This window comes from Schistocerca piceifrons, chromosome 3 (assembly GCF_021461385.2).
Source record: "Schistocerca piceifrons isolate TAMUIC-IGC-003096 chromosome 3, iqSchPice1.1, whole genome shotgun sequence".
Classification (NCBI taxonomy): Eukaryota; Metazoa; Arthropoda; class Insecta; order Orthoptera; family Acrididae; genus Schistocerca; species Schistocerca piceifrons.
Genome location: NC_060140.1, coordinates 643,980,643 through 643,996,273, shown reverse-complemented (window position 1 = coordinate 643,996,273; position 15,631 = coordinate 643,980,643). Strand labels below are relative to the sequence as shown.

The 15,631-nt window shown below is 41.4% G+C and overlaps 1 protein-coding gene across 1 annotated transcript in view; it reads right to left on the bottom strand.

The window, feature by feature from the left end:
- Nucleotides 1-15,631, bottom strand: part of LOC124788919 (beta-alanine transporter-like) — a 462,896-nt gene that overhangs the window by 361,397 nt on the left and 85,868 nt on the right. Inside the window, exon 2 of the mRNA XM_047256201.1 lies at nt 3,493-3,596. Coding sequence (XP_047112157.1) covers nt 3,493-3,596 — 104 coding nt within the window. The remainder of the gene's footprint in view (nt 1-3,492; nt 3,597-15,631) is intronic.

The window sequence follows — 15,631 nt, the reverse complement described above, 5'->3', positions numbered from 1 at the left end:
TACAGAAACCAGACAGCGTTACAATAGACAAAGGCCTTGAAATTAAAGCGGTGGTAGGGAAGGGAGTGAACAGGATATTAGCGTATTCACAATGTTATTGTATCTGTACATTCAACAAGCAATAAAGTAAGACATTGTAAAATTTGGAGAAGGAATCAAAGTTCAGGAGAAAGAAATAAAAATAATGAAGTTCGACGATAACACTGTAATTATCTTGACAAAAAATGACTTTGAGGCGCAGTTAAAAAGAATGGATAATGTCTTGAATGGAGAATATAAGATGAAAATTAACAAAATTAAAACAACTGTAATGGAATGTAGCCGATTTAAATCAGATGATACTCAGGGAATTGTATTAGGCAATGGGACACTAAAAGTGGTAGTTGAGTTTCGCGTACTGGGCAGTAAGATAAATGATGATGACCGAAGTAGAACGGATATAATATGTACACTGGTGGTGTCAAGAAAACGGTTTCTGAAGAACAGAAATTTGTTAACATGGAATTGAAATTTAAGTGGTAGGAAGCTTTTTCTGTAAGCATTTGTCTGCAGTGTAGGCTTCTATGGAGACGTTTGCTATACGCCGTTCAGACAAGAGGAGAATAGAAGCTTTTGAAATGTTGTGGTACAGAAGGTAGCTGAATATTATGTAGGCAGACTACATAAGGTATAAGGGGGTGCTGAATATAGTCGGGGAGAAATGAAATTTGTAACATAACTGTAGTAGAACAAGGGACCAGTTGATAGGACACGATCACAGAGAAAAAGGAATCGTCAATTTAAAACTAGGTGAAATTATGTGGTTCTGTGAGGGGGGGGGGGGCGAGGGGAGTTAAAATTTTGCAGAGGGAGACCAAGAAACGAGTACAGCAAGCAAGGTCAAATGGATATGGGTCGTAGTAGTTATTAGGAGATGAAGAGGCTTTCGAGCGATGGAGTAGTCTGGAGAGCTGCATCAGGCCAATCTTCGGACTGAAGGCCTCCACAAAAACAGCAACAATAGCAGTGACTTCCTAACACTTACTTAAATAATAAAGGACCTATAAAAAGTTGAAAATTTATGACTGCATAGTCTCGCTGCGAAAAATATAATCTCCTCTGACTCTCTAAGCGGAACTGGTTATACAACGACGAACCGTCGACTGCGGTTCCCACAGTCATTGACAACTGATAGCCTTTTTTGCCTTCTCTGCCCCTAATAGTAGAGTGGGCATTGCGAATTTAGACTCATTGTACATTCAGAGTATTTTGAGACAAATAGCTGGAGAGCTAGCAGTGTACCAGGTGGGCGACCGTGACCTATCGTTACGATCATCGTCTAACCGCGTAAAGAGTGACAAAACAGCTTCCCAGTCTACGTGCTCTGCACGTTATCCACTACAAGCCCCATATTAGAAATACGGTCTATTTTGCCAAACTAATTAAGCACCTGCTTATTGGATTGTGTTATTTTATTGTTAGTTTTAATGTGGTCTGGTTCTTCACCCTCATTGTCATCAAAGACTGGATAGATCTGTTCCCCAATTCTTTGATTGAGTGGTAGAGGAGCTGGTCAAATACACCCTGACGTCGTCTTATTTTTTTGAGACGGAGAGTAATTGAATCGGGCGCACGGTGTTGCGATACAGAGGTAATTACATCCAAGCATAGCTAGCCTATTATTTATGGAGAACGTTGGAGAGATCTGAATGGTGGACTGACAAACAGACTATTTCTTTGAACATTTCAGTAGTTTCTATGAGCACTTCACAACAACGGCTGAGATTGAAGGAAACGACGCCTTGCCCTTGGCCGGCCGCTGTGGCCGAGCGGTTCTAGACGCTTCAGTCCGGAATCGTGCTGCTGCTGCGGTGGCAGGTTCGAATCCCGCCTCAGGCATGGATGTGTGTAATGTCCTTAGTTTAGTTAGGTTTAAGTAGTTCTAAGTCTAGGGGACTGACGACCTCAGATGTTAAGTCCCATAGTGCTTAGAGCCATTTGAACCTTGCTCTTGTTTGACGTTTTCGTCTGCTGGAAATCCAATGGCTATTTCCGACAAAGTGTACGCAGAAAAGCGACGAATCGATATCTGCAAGCATTCGGGCACCACTGCACTGGTCAAAGACGCATTGTTCTAAGGAGAATGCTGCAGCAGTCCCGGACAATGAAAACTAGTAATAAGAATTGAACCACCTGGAAAATGCCTTCCGTGAGATTGGCTACAACAAATAACGAAAAACGCAAGTAATTTCAAGAGGTATCCTCGAGCATAATACCGCCGAGAAGTAGAGTAAAATGCTTGGATTTGCGTCATTCTGTTGTTCAGTTAGAGGAAAGATTAACTGAATCCTGTAGTTGATCTTCTGGTCCCACTTAAAATACGTCAAATCAAGACGCCCGTGAAAAACAGTGTAGACCTCAGAGCTACTGGCGTTTACGAAAATTGTGTTAATGTGGGCATTATTACCTCGGGCAGTCTGTGTGCACTGTAGAACAGCACCTGACTAGACTTGAGACGTGCCGACGACAGCATTACCCGTAAAAATAGGCAGTAGCTGAACATGAACAGAAAATTTATCAAATTCCATTCTGTGACAGACATTTCCTCACATAGCGTAATGGTTTCTGCCATGGGTATTTATAGAAGCTACAGAGAACAAAATATCTGATGACCTCGTCAATGAAGACGGCGATTTACGGCTGGGTACAGTGTGAAACCTTGTTGAAGAGAGTTTGAAGCTCGCGCTCCAGATGTGGGTCTTATACGGCGTGGGTTGAGCACCAGTAATACCGCAGCCGGTATCATGGTTGTATAACGTCGAGCGAGGTCAGTAGTTACATGGCAATCACAAACCGCTAACTGCTAAAGGCACTAGGCCTAAAGCTCGTGAATGTGTAGAATGTGTAACCTCTTGATGCTACTGGCAGCCTGAGAAGATTCTATTGCCTGGAGAAATCGAACCAAATGATTAACTTGTGTCAGTTTTATGTGACTACAGACCAACCGTGGAATCATCCTTACATTGCGGATTGACAGACGTGCAGTGCATAATCATGACTGAACACCTCGCCAGGGACAGACCAGTTACTGAGCTTTTGTTACCCAGTGTCACTACACCGTTTCTGTTGTTGATGGAATTTCAACCATAGCATTCACAATGATGTTGCTCATGCATTAGAATCCCTCCCCTTCTAAGACCTTGGAATCTGGGATGGTAAAGGGAACAGATCTGTAACTCAAAATATATTCGAGGTTTGGTTTTGTTATTTTCTTGTTTCCTACAAACAAAACTGTAACGTGAACGAATTTTTAATAATATTTGCAGGTAATGCTGGTGTAACAACTAGTACGCAGAGATAGAAATAACTCACTATACTGGGAGAAACTGTCAAGAACCACCGTGGAGAAGATGGTTTCATCTGCCTGGAGCTCCTTTTCACAAGCAGAACATCGGAGTGCGCACCAGTACGCCAAGCAATATGTAACGAGTTAGTGTTCCATTGGCCTCTTACCTGTCCTGCAGGTACCCGAAGATGTAGTTGCCGATGAGGCCGCCCACGCCCAGGAGCACGAGTGCCAGCGTTGCGTAGTAGTCCCTGTCGCAGACCAGCTCCCACTGAAACAGTAAGAGGCAGAACACCGAAGTTACTACGTGAGAGGGTAAGCGAAAGGTTTAGTGGTTGCTAAAGTGAAAGTGAGAAAACATTAGTCACTGATATAATACAAAACATAAATGTGGAACTGCACCGTCGAGAGGCAACTAATCGTGCTGAGTTTGGGAATATGTACCAGTTAACTTTATTATTATTTGACTCCACTGTCTGCCTAATCTTCGTAAAAGTTAGCATCCCTACCTTTCCTCAAAAATGTAGATTAAATTGCACACCACCAACAACAAAGTCCTTTTGATGACAAACCCAAGTGATTCCAAGATACAGCCAATTAAAAACACAACAAGCAACAGTAAAGCAGCAAACCTGGTTTAACCTAAAGAAAAAGTGTTCCCGTTGGTTGCGTCTTTACTACTCTACTCAGCTCAACTGATTTATTTCTTCAGTCGTGTACATGACTAGACTCCGTTGTGCCGGAAGTTTGTTTATCTGTTTTAGTTGTTTTTGAGTCTTGAGTATTTGAATTGGTTTGATGCGGCCCGCCACGAATTCCTCTCCCGCGCAAACCTTTTCATCTCAGGGTAACACTTTCAACCTGCTTCCTCAACTATTTGCAGGACGTATTCCTGTCTCTGTCTTCCTCTACAATTTTTGGCTCTACAGCTCCCTCTACTACCATGAAATTCACTCCCGATGTCTTAACAGATGTCCTATCATCCTGTCCCTTCTCCTTTTGCATATATTCCTTTCTTCTGTGATTATGCGCAGAACCTCCTCATTCCTGACCTTATCAGTCCACCCGGTTTTCCACATTCGTCTGTAGCACCAAATCTCAAATGGTTCGATTGCCTTCTGCTCCGGTTTTCCAGTAGTCCATGTTTGACAATCATACCCTGCTGAGTTCCAAACGTACATTATGATTCACTTTACCCTCAAATTATGGCCTACGCTTGAGACTAGTAGACTTCCCTTGGCCAGAAATGATCTTCTTGGCAGTGCTACTCTGCTTTAGATGTCTCCCTTGCTCCGTCCGTCATTTGTTATCTTGCAGTCTAGATAGCAGTATTCCTTAAACTCGTCTACTTCACGACCGTCAGATCTGATGTTAAGTTTCTCGCTGTTCTCATTATTGCTACTTCTCCTTACTTCCATCTCTCTTCGATTTACTCTCAGTCCATATTCTGCGCTCATCAGGCCGTTCATTCCATTCAGCAGATCCTGCAATCCTTCTTCATTTTCACTCAGGATAGCAATGTCATCAGCCAATCGTATTGATATCGTTTCAACTTGAATGTCAATAAAATTCGTGAAACATTTTTTTCCATCATTGTTTTTTCCATGTACAGACTCAACAATAGGGGTGAAAGACTACATCCCTGTCTCACATCCATTTTATTCCACGCACATCGTTCTTCGTGTCCACTCTTATTATTCCTTCTTGGCTCTTGTACTTACTTTATCAAACACCCCTGCCTCTTTCTCTATTTAGCTTACCTCTATTTTTCTCTGAATTTCGAGTATCTCGCACCATTTGATATTGTCGAACGCTTTTTCCAGGTCGACAAATCATAAGAAAGTGCCTTGATTTTTTTTTTAGTTTTGCTTCCATTCTCAACCGCATGGTCAAAACGGCCTCTCTGGTGCCTTTACCTTTTCCAAAGCCAGACTGATCGTCAAGTAACACATCCTCAATTTTCTTTTCGGCACTTCTTTGTATTATTCTAGTCAGCAACTTAGATGCACGAGCTTTTAAGCTGTTTGTGCGATCATTCTCGCACTTACCAGCTCTTGCAGTCTCCGGAATTTGTGGATGATGTTTTTCCGAAAGTCAGATGGTATGTAGGCTGACTCATACATTCCATACATCAACGTGAATAATCGTTCTATTGCTAGTCTCTTCTGACCGAATGTTATCCATCCCTTGTGCCTTGTTTGATCGTAAACCCTCCAAAGCTCTCTTAAATTCTAATACTCGATCCCCTACCTCTGCTAAATCGTCTCCCGTTTCTTCTCCTATCCACTCACATCTTACACTCATAGAGACAATGAATGTATTCTTTCCACCCGTCCGCTCTCTCCTCTGCATTTAATAGTGGAATTTCCGTTGCACTCTTTATCTTACCACCTTTGCTTTTAATTTCACCGAAGTGTATTTTGACTTTCCTATATGCTTCCATTTTTCATTCATTCGTCTTAACTCCACTGCAATTCTTATTTATTCATTCATCAGCGGCTTGTATTTCTATATTCCTGAATATCCCTGGACATTTTTGTACTTCCGTCTTCAATCGATCGACTTAAGTATTTCTTCTGTACCATTGGTTTCTTTAGCAGTTACCTTCTTTGTCCTTATGCTTCTCTTTCCAACTTCCATGATAGCCGCTTTTAGAGATGGCCATTTCTCTTCAGCTGCACTGTCCACTGAGCTATTCTTTATTGCTGTATCAGCAACCTTAGAGAACTTCAAGCGAAACTCGTCATTCCTCACTACTTTCGCATTCCACTTCTTTGCGTATTGATTCTTCCTGACTCATCTCCTAAACTTCAGCCTACTCTTCATCACACTATATTGTGATCAGAGTCTACATCTGCTTCTGGGAGTCCAGTATCTGCTTTCGGAATCTCTCTCTGACCAAGATGTAACTAACTGAAATCTTGATGTACCACCCACCCTTTTCCAAGTGTACCTCTTCGGCTTGTGATTCTTGAACAGAGTATTCGCTATTACTAGCTGAAATTTGTTATAGAACTCAATTACTATTTCTCATTCCACGTCCCAAGCCCATATTCTTCCGTAACCTTTTCTTCCACTCCTTCGACTACAACTGCATTCCCTTATCCCATTACTATTTGATTTTCATCTACCTTTACGCACTGTATTAATCTTTGAAAATCCTCGTATTCTTTCTCTATCTATTCATCTTCAGCTTCCGATATGTACCTGATGTATCGTTGTCTGTGTTGGTTTCCTGTCGATTCTGATAAGAACGACCCTATCACTGAACTGTTCACAGTAACACACCCTTTGTCCTACCTTCCTATTCATAACGAATCCTACTCCTGTTGTACCATTTTCTGCTGCTGCTGCTATTATCCTGTATTCATCTGAAAAGAAATCCTAGTACTCTTTACATTTCACTTCACTGACTCCGGATACTGAGGCTTTGCATTTCCCTTTTCAGACTTTCTAACTTTCCGACCACGTTCAAGCTTCTGACATTCCAAGCTCCGATTCTTAGAACTTTATCCTTCGTGGGTTATTGAATCTTTTCTCATGGTCACCTGCCCATTGACAGTTTCCTCACGAATGGGTGACTATTCCGGAATCTTTTGCCAATGGAGAGGTCATCATGGCACTTTTTTCAATTGCAAGCCGCATGTCCTTTGGATACACGTTACATGTCTTTCAGGCAATGCTTTCCACTGCAATCGGCATCCTCATGCCGTTGATCATTGCCGATTCTTCCGCCTTTAGGGGCAGTTTCCCACCCCAAGGACAAGAGAGTGCCCAGAATCTCAATCCACTCCCCCACCATCTTTGACAAGGCCGTTGGCAGAATTAGGGTGTTTTTTTTATGCCAGAGGTCTTCGGCCTCCAATGCTGATTATTAATCAAAATTTAACCGGTGTCGGGTCCAAGTGGTAGTTGTTGCAGGAGGGGGGATTGTGTATGAAGAGGTGTATGGTGTTACTGAAACTGTAGCAATGTATAGAAACAATTTGTATGCACACCCAAACCTGTAATGTCTTCGGGTGAGCAAATGAGACACCTGAAATAACTAGCATCGCTTACTGCGTGTAAAAATGACTTAGGTACACTTTTGGATTCTCTGGCACAATCATTTATATCACTGCAGCATGAACATCCTTGATTCTAGTGTCCACAGATATATTAAGTATCTGATTGATACTTTCAGAGGCATCAGTGATTAATTTGTGTCAGACACTGTGCAGAAACTTTTAGTATAAAGTGGAAACTTCTTAATAAATAAATATACTTTTACCGATCTAAATGGTTTTATTTATAACACATCTCAAAAGCCAATCACTAATCCTATCACCTCCATATTGGTCGTGAAAAATTATCTATATAGCTATACTACAAGCAGTCATATGGTCTGAAAATGGGTTCACCTTTATCCCCCTTGCTAGAAGAAATATCCTATGGAGGGAGGGAATTCGGCCATTAATTTCCTATAAATCAACTCACAGACCCAGATTGGAAAAAAAATTAAAATTTACCAGAAAAATCCTCTACTGACACATTCATCCTAGATTCTCCTCTATGCAGTATTCCACTAAACGGCCTCCTTTGCATCCCCATGTCTCAGAATGGACATGGTCAGGATGTTAACATAACAAATCAGTAACATTAAAAAAAGTATTCAGATTCAACACTATCCATATTTTCATCAATAAGAAACTAAGGAAGCAAGGCAGCCCTCTTTTTTGCCCAGTGAAAAACGTAGATACACCAAAGGGAAAATTGTGCAGTTACCTTTCATGTGTAATATGTCTAACAGGATAAGTATCATTTCAAAGGAAGTGGGTATATATTTACTTTTCTTCGTCACACAGATATTATGTAGATATTTCTGCAATTCAGAAGATAAACGTTGTGCAGTCATGGGAGGTAGGAGTAGGATCATCTATCAAAAGTGTCAGTCTTTCTATATAGGACAGATTGTGAGGTCAAGCTGTACTGGGCTCCGGGAATACCATAGAAGGTGGAAATTATAGACTCTGCCAGCAATATTATACATTAAAAACAGATATGTGTAGGACACTTACTATTCCTGGAGCCAACACAATTACGTTTTTCGCCCCTTTTACATAATGTTGCATTTTCTACCTTGGAGTGAAACTAGGTGCCTTGGGTATTCACATAAATATCCCCTACTGTGCACATAGCTTTGTGCCAGTGCCCGTTTGGAATAATGTTATCAAAACAAATGTCATGAAATTGTATAACAGAAATAGAACTGTGTCAAAATAGTCAACAGATGTAAGTTTTATAGTTCAAATCCAGAAGCGATGGAGTAACAACTTATTTTCGTCTTTGTCTGCTTGCCATCTCTGAAATCAATCCAATGCTGAAAAACGTCCATACAACCGTACAACCGGATCCTAGTTGTGCAAAACAGTAAAGTTTTTAAAACAAGTCAGAAATTTTTATTTCGTTAACAGAAAGCTGTATTTCACTGCCTGACGGAGTCTACAGCACTGTGATAATTCAAACATTACAGTTCCTGGCGATTAAGCAAACAGTTGTAAACAAATAAGAGTTGTGCTGCCGTTCGAATATAGGACCAAGAAATATCGATGAATATAGTCATATTTTTGTGTTACGCTATTAGTCCCGCATCATGTTAAGTACTGGCTTTCGTCCTTTCCTCTTTTATGTTTAAGTGGTTTCCTTTTCCAATACCAAATACCTACAAAATCATTGTCGTATGTTTCTTGGTTACGATGATAAGCGTTGTCCTGTTGTCCAATTTACCTATGTGCTCCATCCTTGACGTACAAATTTAAATGAGGTTCTTCCTCTGAGAAGGGCTTTTCATATACTTCTTTTAACCCCATCAGCTGCTTCTCATTTCGTATCTTATCTGGGAGCTTCATTCTAAACTTTAGAACTTCGTTGACGAGTTACTGTTCATTATACCAGTGTAATTACTTTCTGTGTTCAAATCACACTTTGGAGGAATTCAGGGAACCATACACGTCCTGGGTTAGTACTTGCTGGCAGAGTAGGTTCCACACCTAAGTGAGCGCTGAGGCTCAGGAGCGGCAACGTGCAAGAGACCGACCGGATTTACGATAATGAGAACTTATGTGTCTCCTGATACTACGGCGAGCCTCCCACCAAGGTACGAATGTATGCGACTCGCCACATGCCTGAGTTAGCAAGTAAAATTTATTTACGTACCCTCTGGAGCACAGTTTCATTTGCATTGTAAATGTTCTTTGACTTACCAGATGAATGTAATGTATGTAGCGGGATTAGAACTTTCTGTAGCGCAATTGTTTGTAATATAACGAAAGTCCCTCATTCTTCTTTATCCGAGAATTACTGACTTCAGATTATAGTATCACCACATACCGTGAGATTTCACCAAGGGAGAGAAGTGAATGACGAATTAGGCCAACGAAATAAAACAACAGATATCAAATCATCTACTCTGTAGGCCCACTGCTTGATTGAATCTCTACAGATGCTTTGATTAAGCTGTATAAGACAGACGAAAATAGATTTCTAAGAAAGTGGCTTCTGACTTCCGTTTGTCTTAGCTTCACTTGAGTATCAGTAACTCAGAAATTTTACCTGGCTTATAAAACACACATAATGGATTAATTTAACTCTTTGAAACTCTCTCGAGGATAAAGAGATATAAACAATGGTCACTAATATAAGTTGTATGGCTGCCTTATTCAGTTTTTGTGCAGGCACTGCGAACCATGACCATAGCAATACGCTTCATGCACCTTATTTTTAACACTCGCAAATAATCGATGGATATAATATTCAGAAAAAGGGTACTCGCACCTTGAAACTGGTTAAGGAAATAAAATTTATTTTGTGCAATTGGTTGCTGATTAGTTCAATAAATACAAATTTAGTTGCTGAAGATGGATAAAATACTGAACTCTCTACTAACAGTAAAAGAAACCCATGCTGTTTTAATGCGCTGGTCTCTGTAATGGGAAGTTTAAGAATCTTTCTTATTATTTCAAGATATTTTCTTTTTGAAAGGAACAATGACGCAGGCATGGCTACGGCATCACCAATTCGTCACCACATACACATACAGGAAGTTCATATCCATCATTTTGATTTGCAGCTTCTTGTATTGGCCGTGTTTGCAGTTAAAATTGTTGGATGTCAGGTCCGCCAGTTATGCAAAACACCGTTTTTCTCAGTACCCAAACATGTTTCGGCACCCCTGTGCCATCATCAGTGGGTTTTCGTTATATTTATTCTGCAATGTGAACATGATTATGTAATTATGTGCATTTTTAGTTCAAACAACAGATCGTTTCCTTTTGTAAATACCTTTACATTTGGGTATGGATGAATTTTCTGGATCACTTCTGTGTTTATTACTGCAGGTAGCTTGTCATCTGCAACCAAACGATGTTGATGTGAAACTTTTTCGCTGGGAGTTAACCTATCTTCCAGAACATTTTTGTCTCCAGTATTTCCATGACTCCACGCTTACATCTTTTTCTCTCCGCCTGATACTAACTGTTAGGACGTTATGGTTTTTACAGGTATCATACTTATTTTCTAATGTATTTATTTATTTGATATTTACTACATAAGAGCTTATGTGAAAGCTTTCTCCACATTTTTACAGCTCTCCTGAATGCGATGACTGCCATGAGAGCTTGAAACTGCTTGCAGGAATCTATACAAGGGAGCAAGTGAAACGTTAAGAGTGTAATACGTGTCTCGCCTAAACAGCGCAATAATGAGATTAATTTAAAATGAACAGCAGCGAGTAACATGAGATTTCTGTGATGCTACGAAGTAGTACAGTTTCACCTCGCATTTGTGCTCCAAAATTAACCTGACGTGCCGTCGCAACGAACGGACGGATTGCGCTATAAAATGCATGGCGTGATTTCGACCAAGAGGTGACACGGAGAATTTCATTAACTAGGATGCAACGAACAATCAGAGGTATTGGCAGGTTCCCATACAAGAATGTAGTGTAAAAGGAAGAAAGAGTAGTGTTTAATGCCAGGATTAAGGTTCAAAAATGGTTCAAATGGCTCTGAGCACTATGGGACTTAACATCTGACGTCATCAGTCCACTAGAACTTAAAACTACTTAACCCTAACTAACCTAAGGACATCACGCACATCCGTGCCCGCGGCAGGATTCGAACCTGTGACTGTAGCGGTCTCGCAGTTCCAGACTGAAGCGCCTAGAACCGCGCGGCTACACGGGCCGGCCCCCCGGATTAAGGAAGGATAGGGAAGGAAACTGGCCGTGCCCTTTCAAGGGAACCATTCCGGTATTTGTCTTAAGCGATTTATGGAACGGAATATGTAATTCTGGGAATTCGAACCACCGCTCTTCCGCATGCGAGTCCAGTGTGCCGACCACTGCGTCACCTCGTTCGGTACATACAATCGTATTGTCATCGTTCGATGCAATAGACTGAACCAAACTCACAGACAATAACATTGCAGAAATGAAGATTTTTTTAGTTTTTTGTTTCATAATATCCAAGCAATCAGGTGTGTTTTATATCTTAAGTATTTGCTGCAGTATTCGAGTTGAAGCTGCAACTAAATGTTACTACGTGTGCCATTTATGCCGATATACATAGAGGCAATATATGGTCTACGTAAATGGTCTGGCTGTATGAAGTTTCAGCTTGATTAGCAGCGAAAATAAAGAACTTTATACAGTAACCATTTAAATTATTTTACATTTTGTCGAGAATGTACGAACAGATGTAAATGTGCAAAAAGCTACGTTGCAAAAAAATGGTTCAAATGGCTCTGAGCGCTATTGGACTTAACTTCTGAGGTCATCAGTCCCCTAGAACTTAGAACTACTTAAACCTAACTAACCTAAGGACATCACAAACATCCATGCCCGAGGCAGGATTCGAACCTGCGACCGTAGCGGTCGCGCGGATCCAGACTGTAGCGCCTAGAACCGCTCGGCCACCCCGGCCGGCAGCTACTTTGCAGATTACGTGTACGTTTCTATTATGTAAACAATATACACGTACGTCATGTTTACTGCTTCTTCTAGTGTTGTCTTTCCAATATATTTCTATCATTGTTCATCTTTCTGTGGATTTTTAATGGAACTGAACTGGGTATAAATTCATAGTAATTATTTTTAAATTCGAAGCATGTAACTGTGTGTACGGCCATCGAATGGCCTAGCTGCTACCGGTCAGTTTTGATTCTGTTCTGCTTTCGGCTGACATAGTAAATAGCACCAAATTCAGATCCAGGACAAGCACACTGGACTCGCATTCGGGAGGACGACGGTTCAATAAATGTTCAAATGTGTGTGAAATCTTATGGGACTCAACTGCTAAGGTCATCAGTCCCTAAACTTACACACTACTTAACTTAAATTATCCCAAGGACAAACACACACACCCATGTCCGAGGGAGGACTCGAACCTCTGCCGGGACCAGCCGCACAGGACGATGGTTCAATCCCACGTCCAGCCATCCTTATTTAGGTTTTCCGTTGAAATGGTTCAAATGGCTCTGAGCACTATTGGGACTTAACATCTGAGGTCATCAGTCCCCTAGAAAATAGAACTACTTAAACCTAACTAACTTAAGGACATCACACACATCCATGCCCGAGGCAGGATTCGAACCTGCGAGCGTAGCAGTCGCGCGGTTCCGGATTGCTGCGCCTAGAACCGCGTGGCCACCGCGGCCGGCAGGTTTTCCGTAATTTCCCTAAATCGCTCCAGGCAAATGCCGGGATGGTTCCTCTGAAAGGGCACGGCCGACTTCCTTCTTTGTCCTTCCCTAATCCGATGAGACCGATGACCACAATACATCCCCCCCATGAACCATGGACCTTGCCGTTGGTGGGGAGGCTTGCGTGCCTCAGCGATACAGATAGCCGTACCGTAGGTGCAACCACAACGGAGGGATATCTGTTGAGAGGCCAGACAAACATGTGGTTCCTGAAGAGGGGCAGCAGCCTTTTCAGTAGTTGCAAGGGCAACAGTCTGGATGATTGACTGATCTGGCCTTGTAACAATAACCAAAACAGCCTTGCTGTGCTGGTACTGCGAACGGCTGAAAGCAAGGGGAAACTACAGCCGTAATTTTTCCCGAGGGCATGCAGCTTTACTGTATGATTACATGATGATGGCGTCCTCTTGGGTAAAATATTCCGGAGGTAAAATAGTCCCCCATTCGGATCTCCGGGCGGGGACTACTCAAGAGGATGTCGTTATCAGGAGAAAGAAAACTGGCGTTCTACGGATCGGAGCGTGGAATGTCAGATCCCTTAATCGGGCAGGTAGGTTAGAAAATTTAAAAAGGGAAATGGATAGGTTGAAGTTAGATATAGCGGGAATTAGTGAAGTTCGATGGCAGGAGGAACAAGACTTCTGGTCAGGTGACTACAGGGTTATAAACACAAAATAAAATAGGGGTAATGCAGGAGTAGGTTTAATAATGAATAGGAAAATAGGAATGCGGGTAAGTTACTACAAACAGCATAGTGAACGCATTATTGTGGCCAAGATAGATACGAAGCCCACGCCTACTACAGTAGTACAAGTTTATATGCCAACTAGCTCTGCAGATGACGAAGAAATTGAAGAAATGTATGATGAAATAAAAGAAATTATTCAGATTGTGAAGGGAGACGAAAATTTAATAGTCATGGGTGACTGGAATTCGAGTGTAGGAAAAGGGAGAGAAGGAAACATAGTAGGTGAATATGGATTGGGGGACAGAAATGAAAGAGGAAGCCGCCTGGTAGAATTTTGCGCAGAGCACAACATAATCATAACTAACACTTGGTTTAAGAATCATGAAAGAAGGTTGTATACATGGAAGAACCCTGGAGATACTAAAAGGTATCAGATAGATTATATAATGGTAAGACAGAGATTTAGGAACCAGGTTTTAAATTGTAAGACATTTCCAGGGGCAGATGTGGACTCTGACCACAATCTATTGGTTATGACCTGTAGATTAAAACTGAAGAAACTGCAAAAAGGTGGGAATTTAAGGAGATGGGACCTGGATAAACTAAAAGAACCAGAGGTTGTACAGAGATTCAGGGAGAGCATAAGGGAGCAATTGACAGGAATGGGGGAAATAAATACAGTAGAAGAAGAATGGGTAGCTTTGAGGGATGAAGTAGTGAAGGCAGCAGAGGATCAAGTAGGTAAAAAGACGAGGGCTAGTAGAAATCCTTGGGTAACAGAAGAAATATTGAATTTAATTGATGAAAGGAGAAAATATAAAAATGCAGTAAGTGAAACAGGCAAAAAGGAATACAAACGTCTCAAAAATGAGATCGACAGGAAGTGCAAAATGGCTAAGCAGGGATGGCTAGAGGACAAATGTAAGGATGTAGAGGCTTATCTCACTAGGGGTAAGATAGATACCGCCTACAGGAAAATTAAAGAGACCTTTGGAGGTAAGAGAACGACTTGTATGAATATCAAGAGCTCAGATCGAAACCCAGTTCTAAGCAAAGAAGGGAAAGCAGAAAGGTGGAAGGAGTATATAGAGGGTCTATACAAGGGCGATGTACTTGAGGACAATATTATGGAAATGGAAGAGGATGTAGATGAAGATGAAATGGGAGATATGATACTGCCTGAAGAGTTTGACAGAGCACTGAAAGACCTGAGTCGAAACAAGGCCCCCGGAGTAGACAATATTCCATTGGAACTACTGACGGCCGTGGGAGAGCCAGTCCTGACAAAACTCTACCATCTGGTGAGCAAGATGTATGAAACAGGCGAAATACCCTCAGACTTCAAGAAGAATATAATAATTCCAATCCCAAAGAAAGCAGGTGTTGACAGATGTGAAAATTACCGAACTATCAGCTTAATAAGTCACAGCTGCAAAATACTAACACGAATTCTTTACAGACGAATGGAAAAACTAGTAGAAGCCAACCTCGGGGAAGATCAGTTTGGATTCCGTAGAAACACTGGAACACGTGAGGCAATACTGACCTTACGACTTATCTTAGAAGAAAGATTAAGGAAAGGCAAACCTACGTTTCTAGCATTTGTAGACTTAGAGAAAGCTTTTGACAATGTTGACTGGAATATTCTCTTTCAAATTCTAAAGGTGGCAGGGGTAATATACAGGGAACGAAAGGCTATTTACAATTTGTACAGAAACCAGATGGCAGTTATAAGAGTCGAGGGACATGAAAGGGAAGCAGTGGTTGGGAAGGGAGTGAGACAGGGTTGTAGCCTCTCCCCGATGTTATTCAATCTGTATATTGAGCAAGCAATAAAAGAAACAAAAGAAAAATTCGGAGTAGGTATTAAAATTCATGGA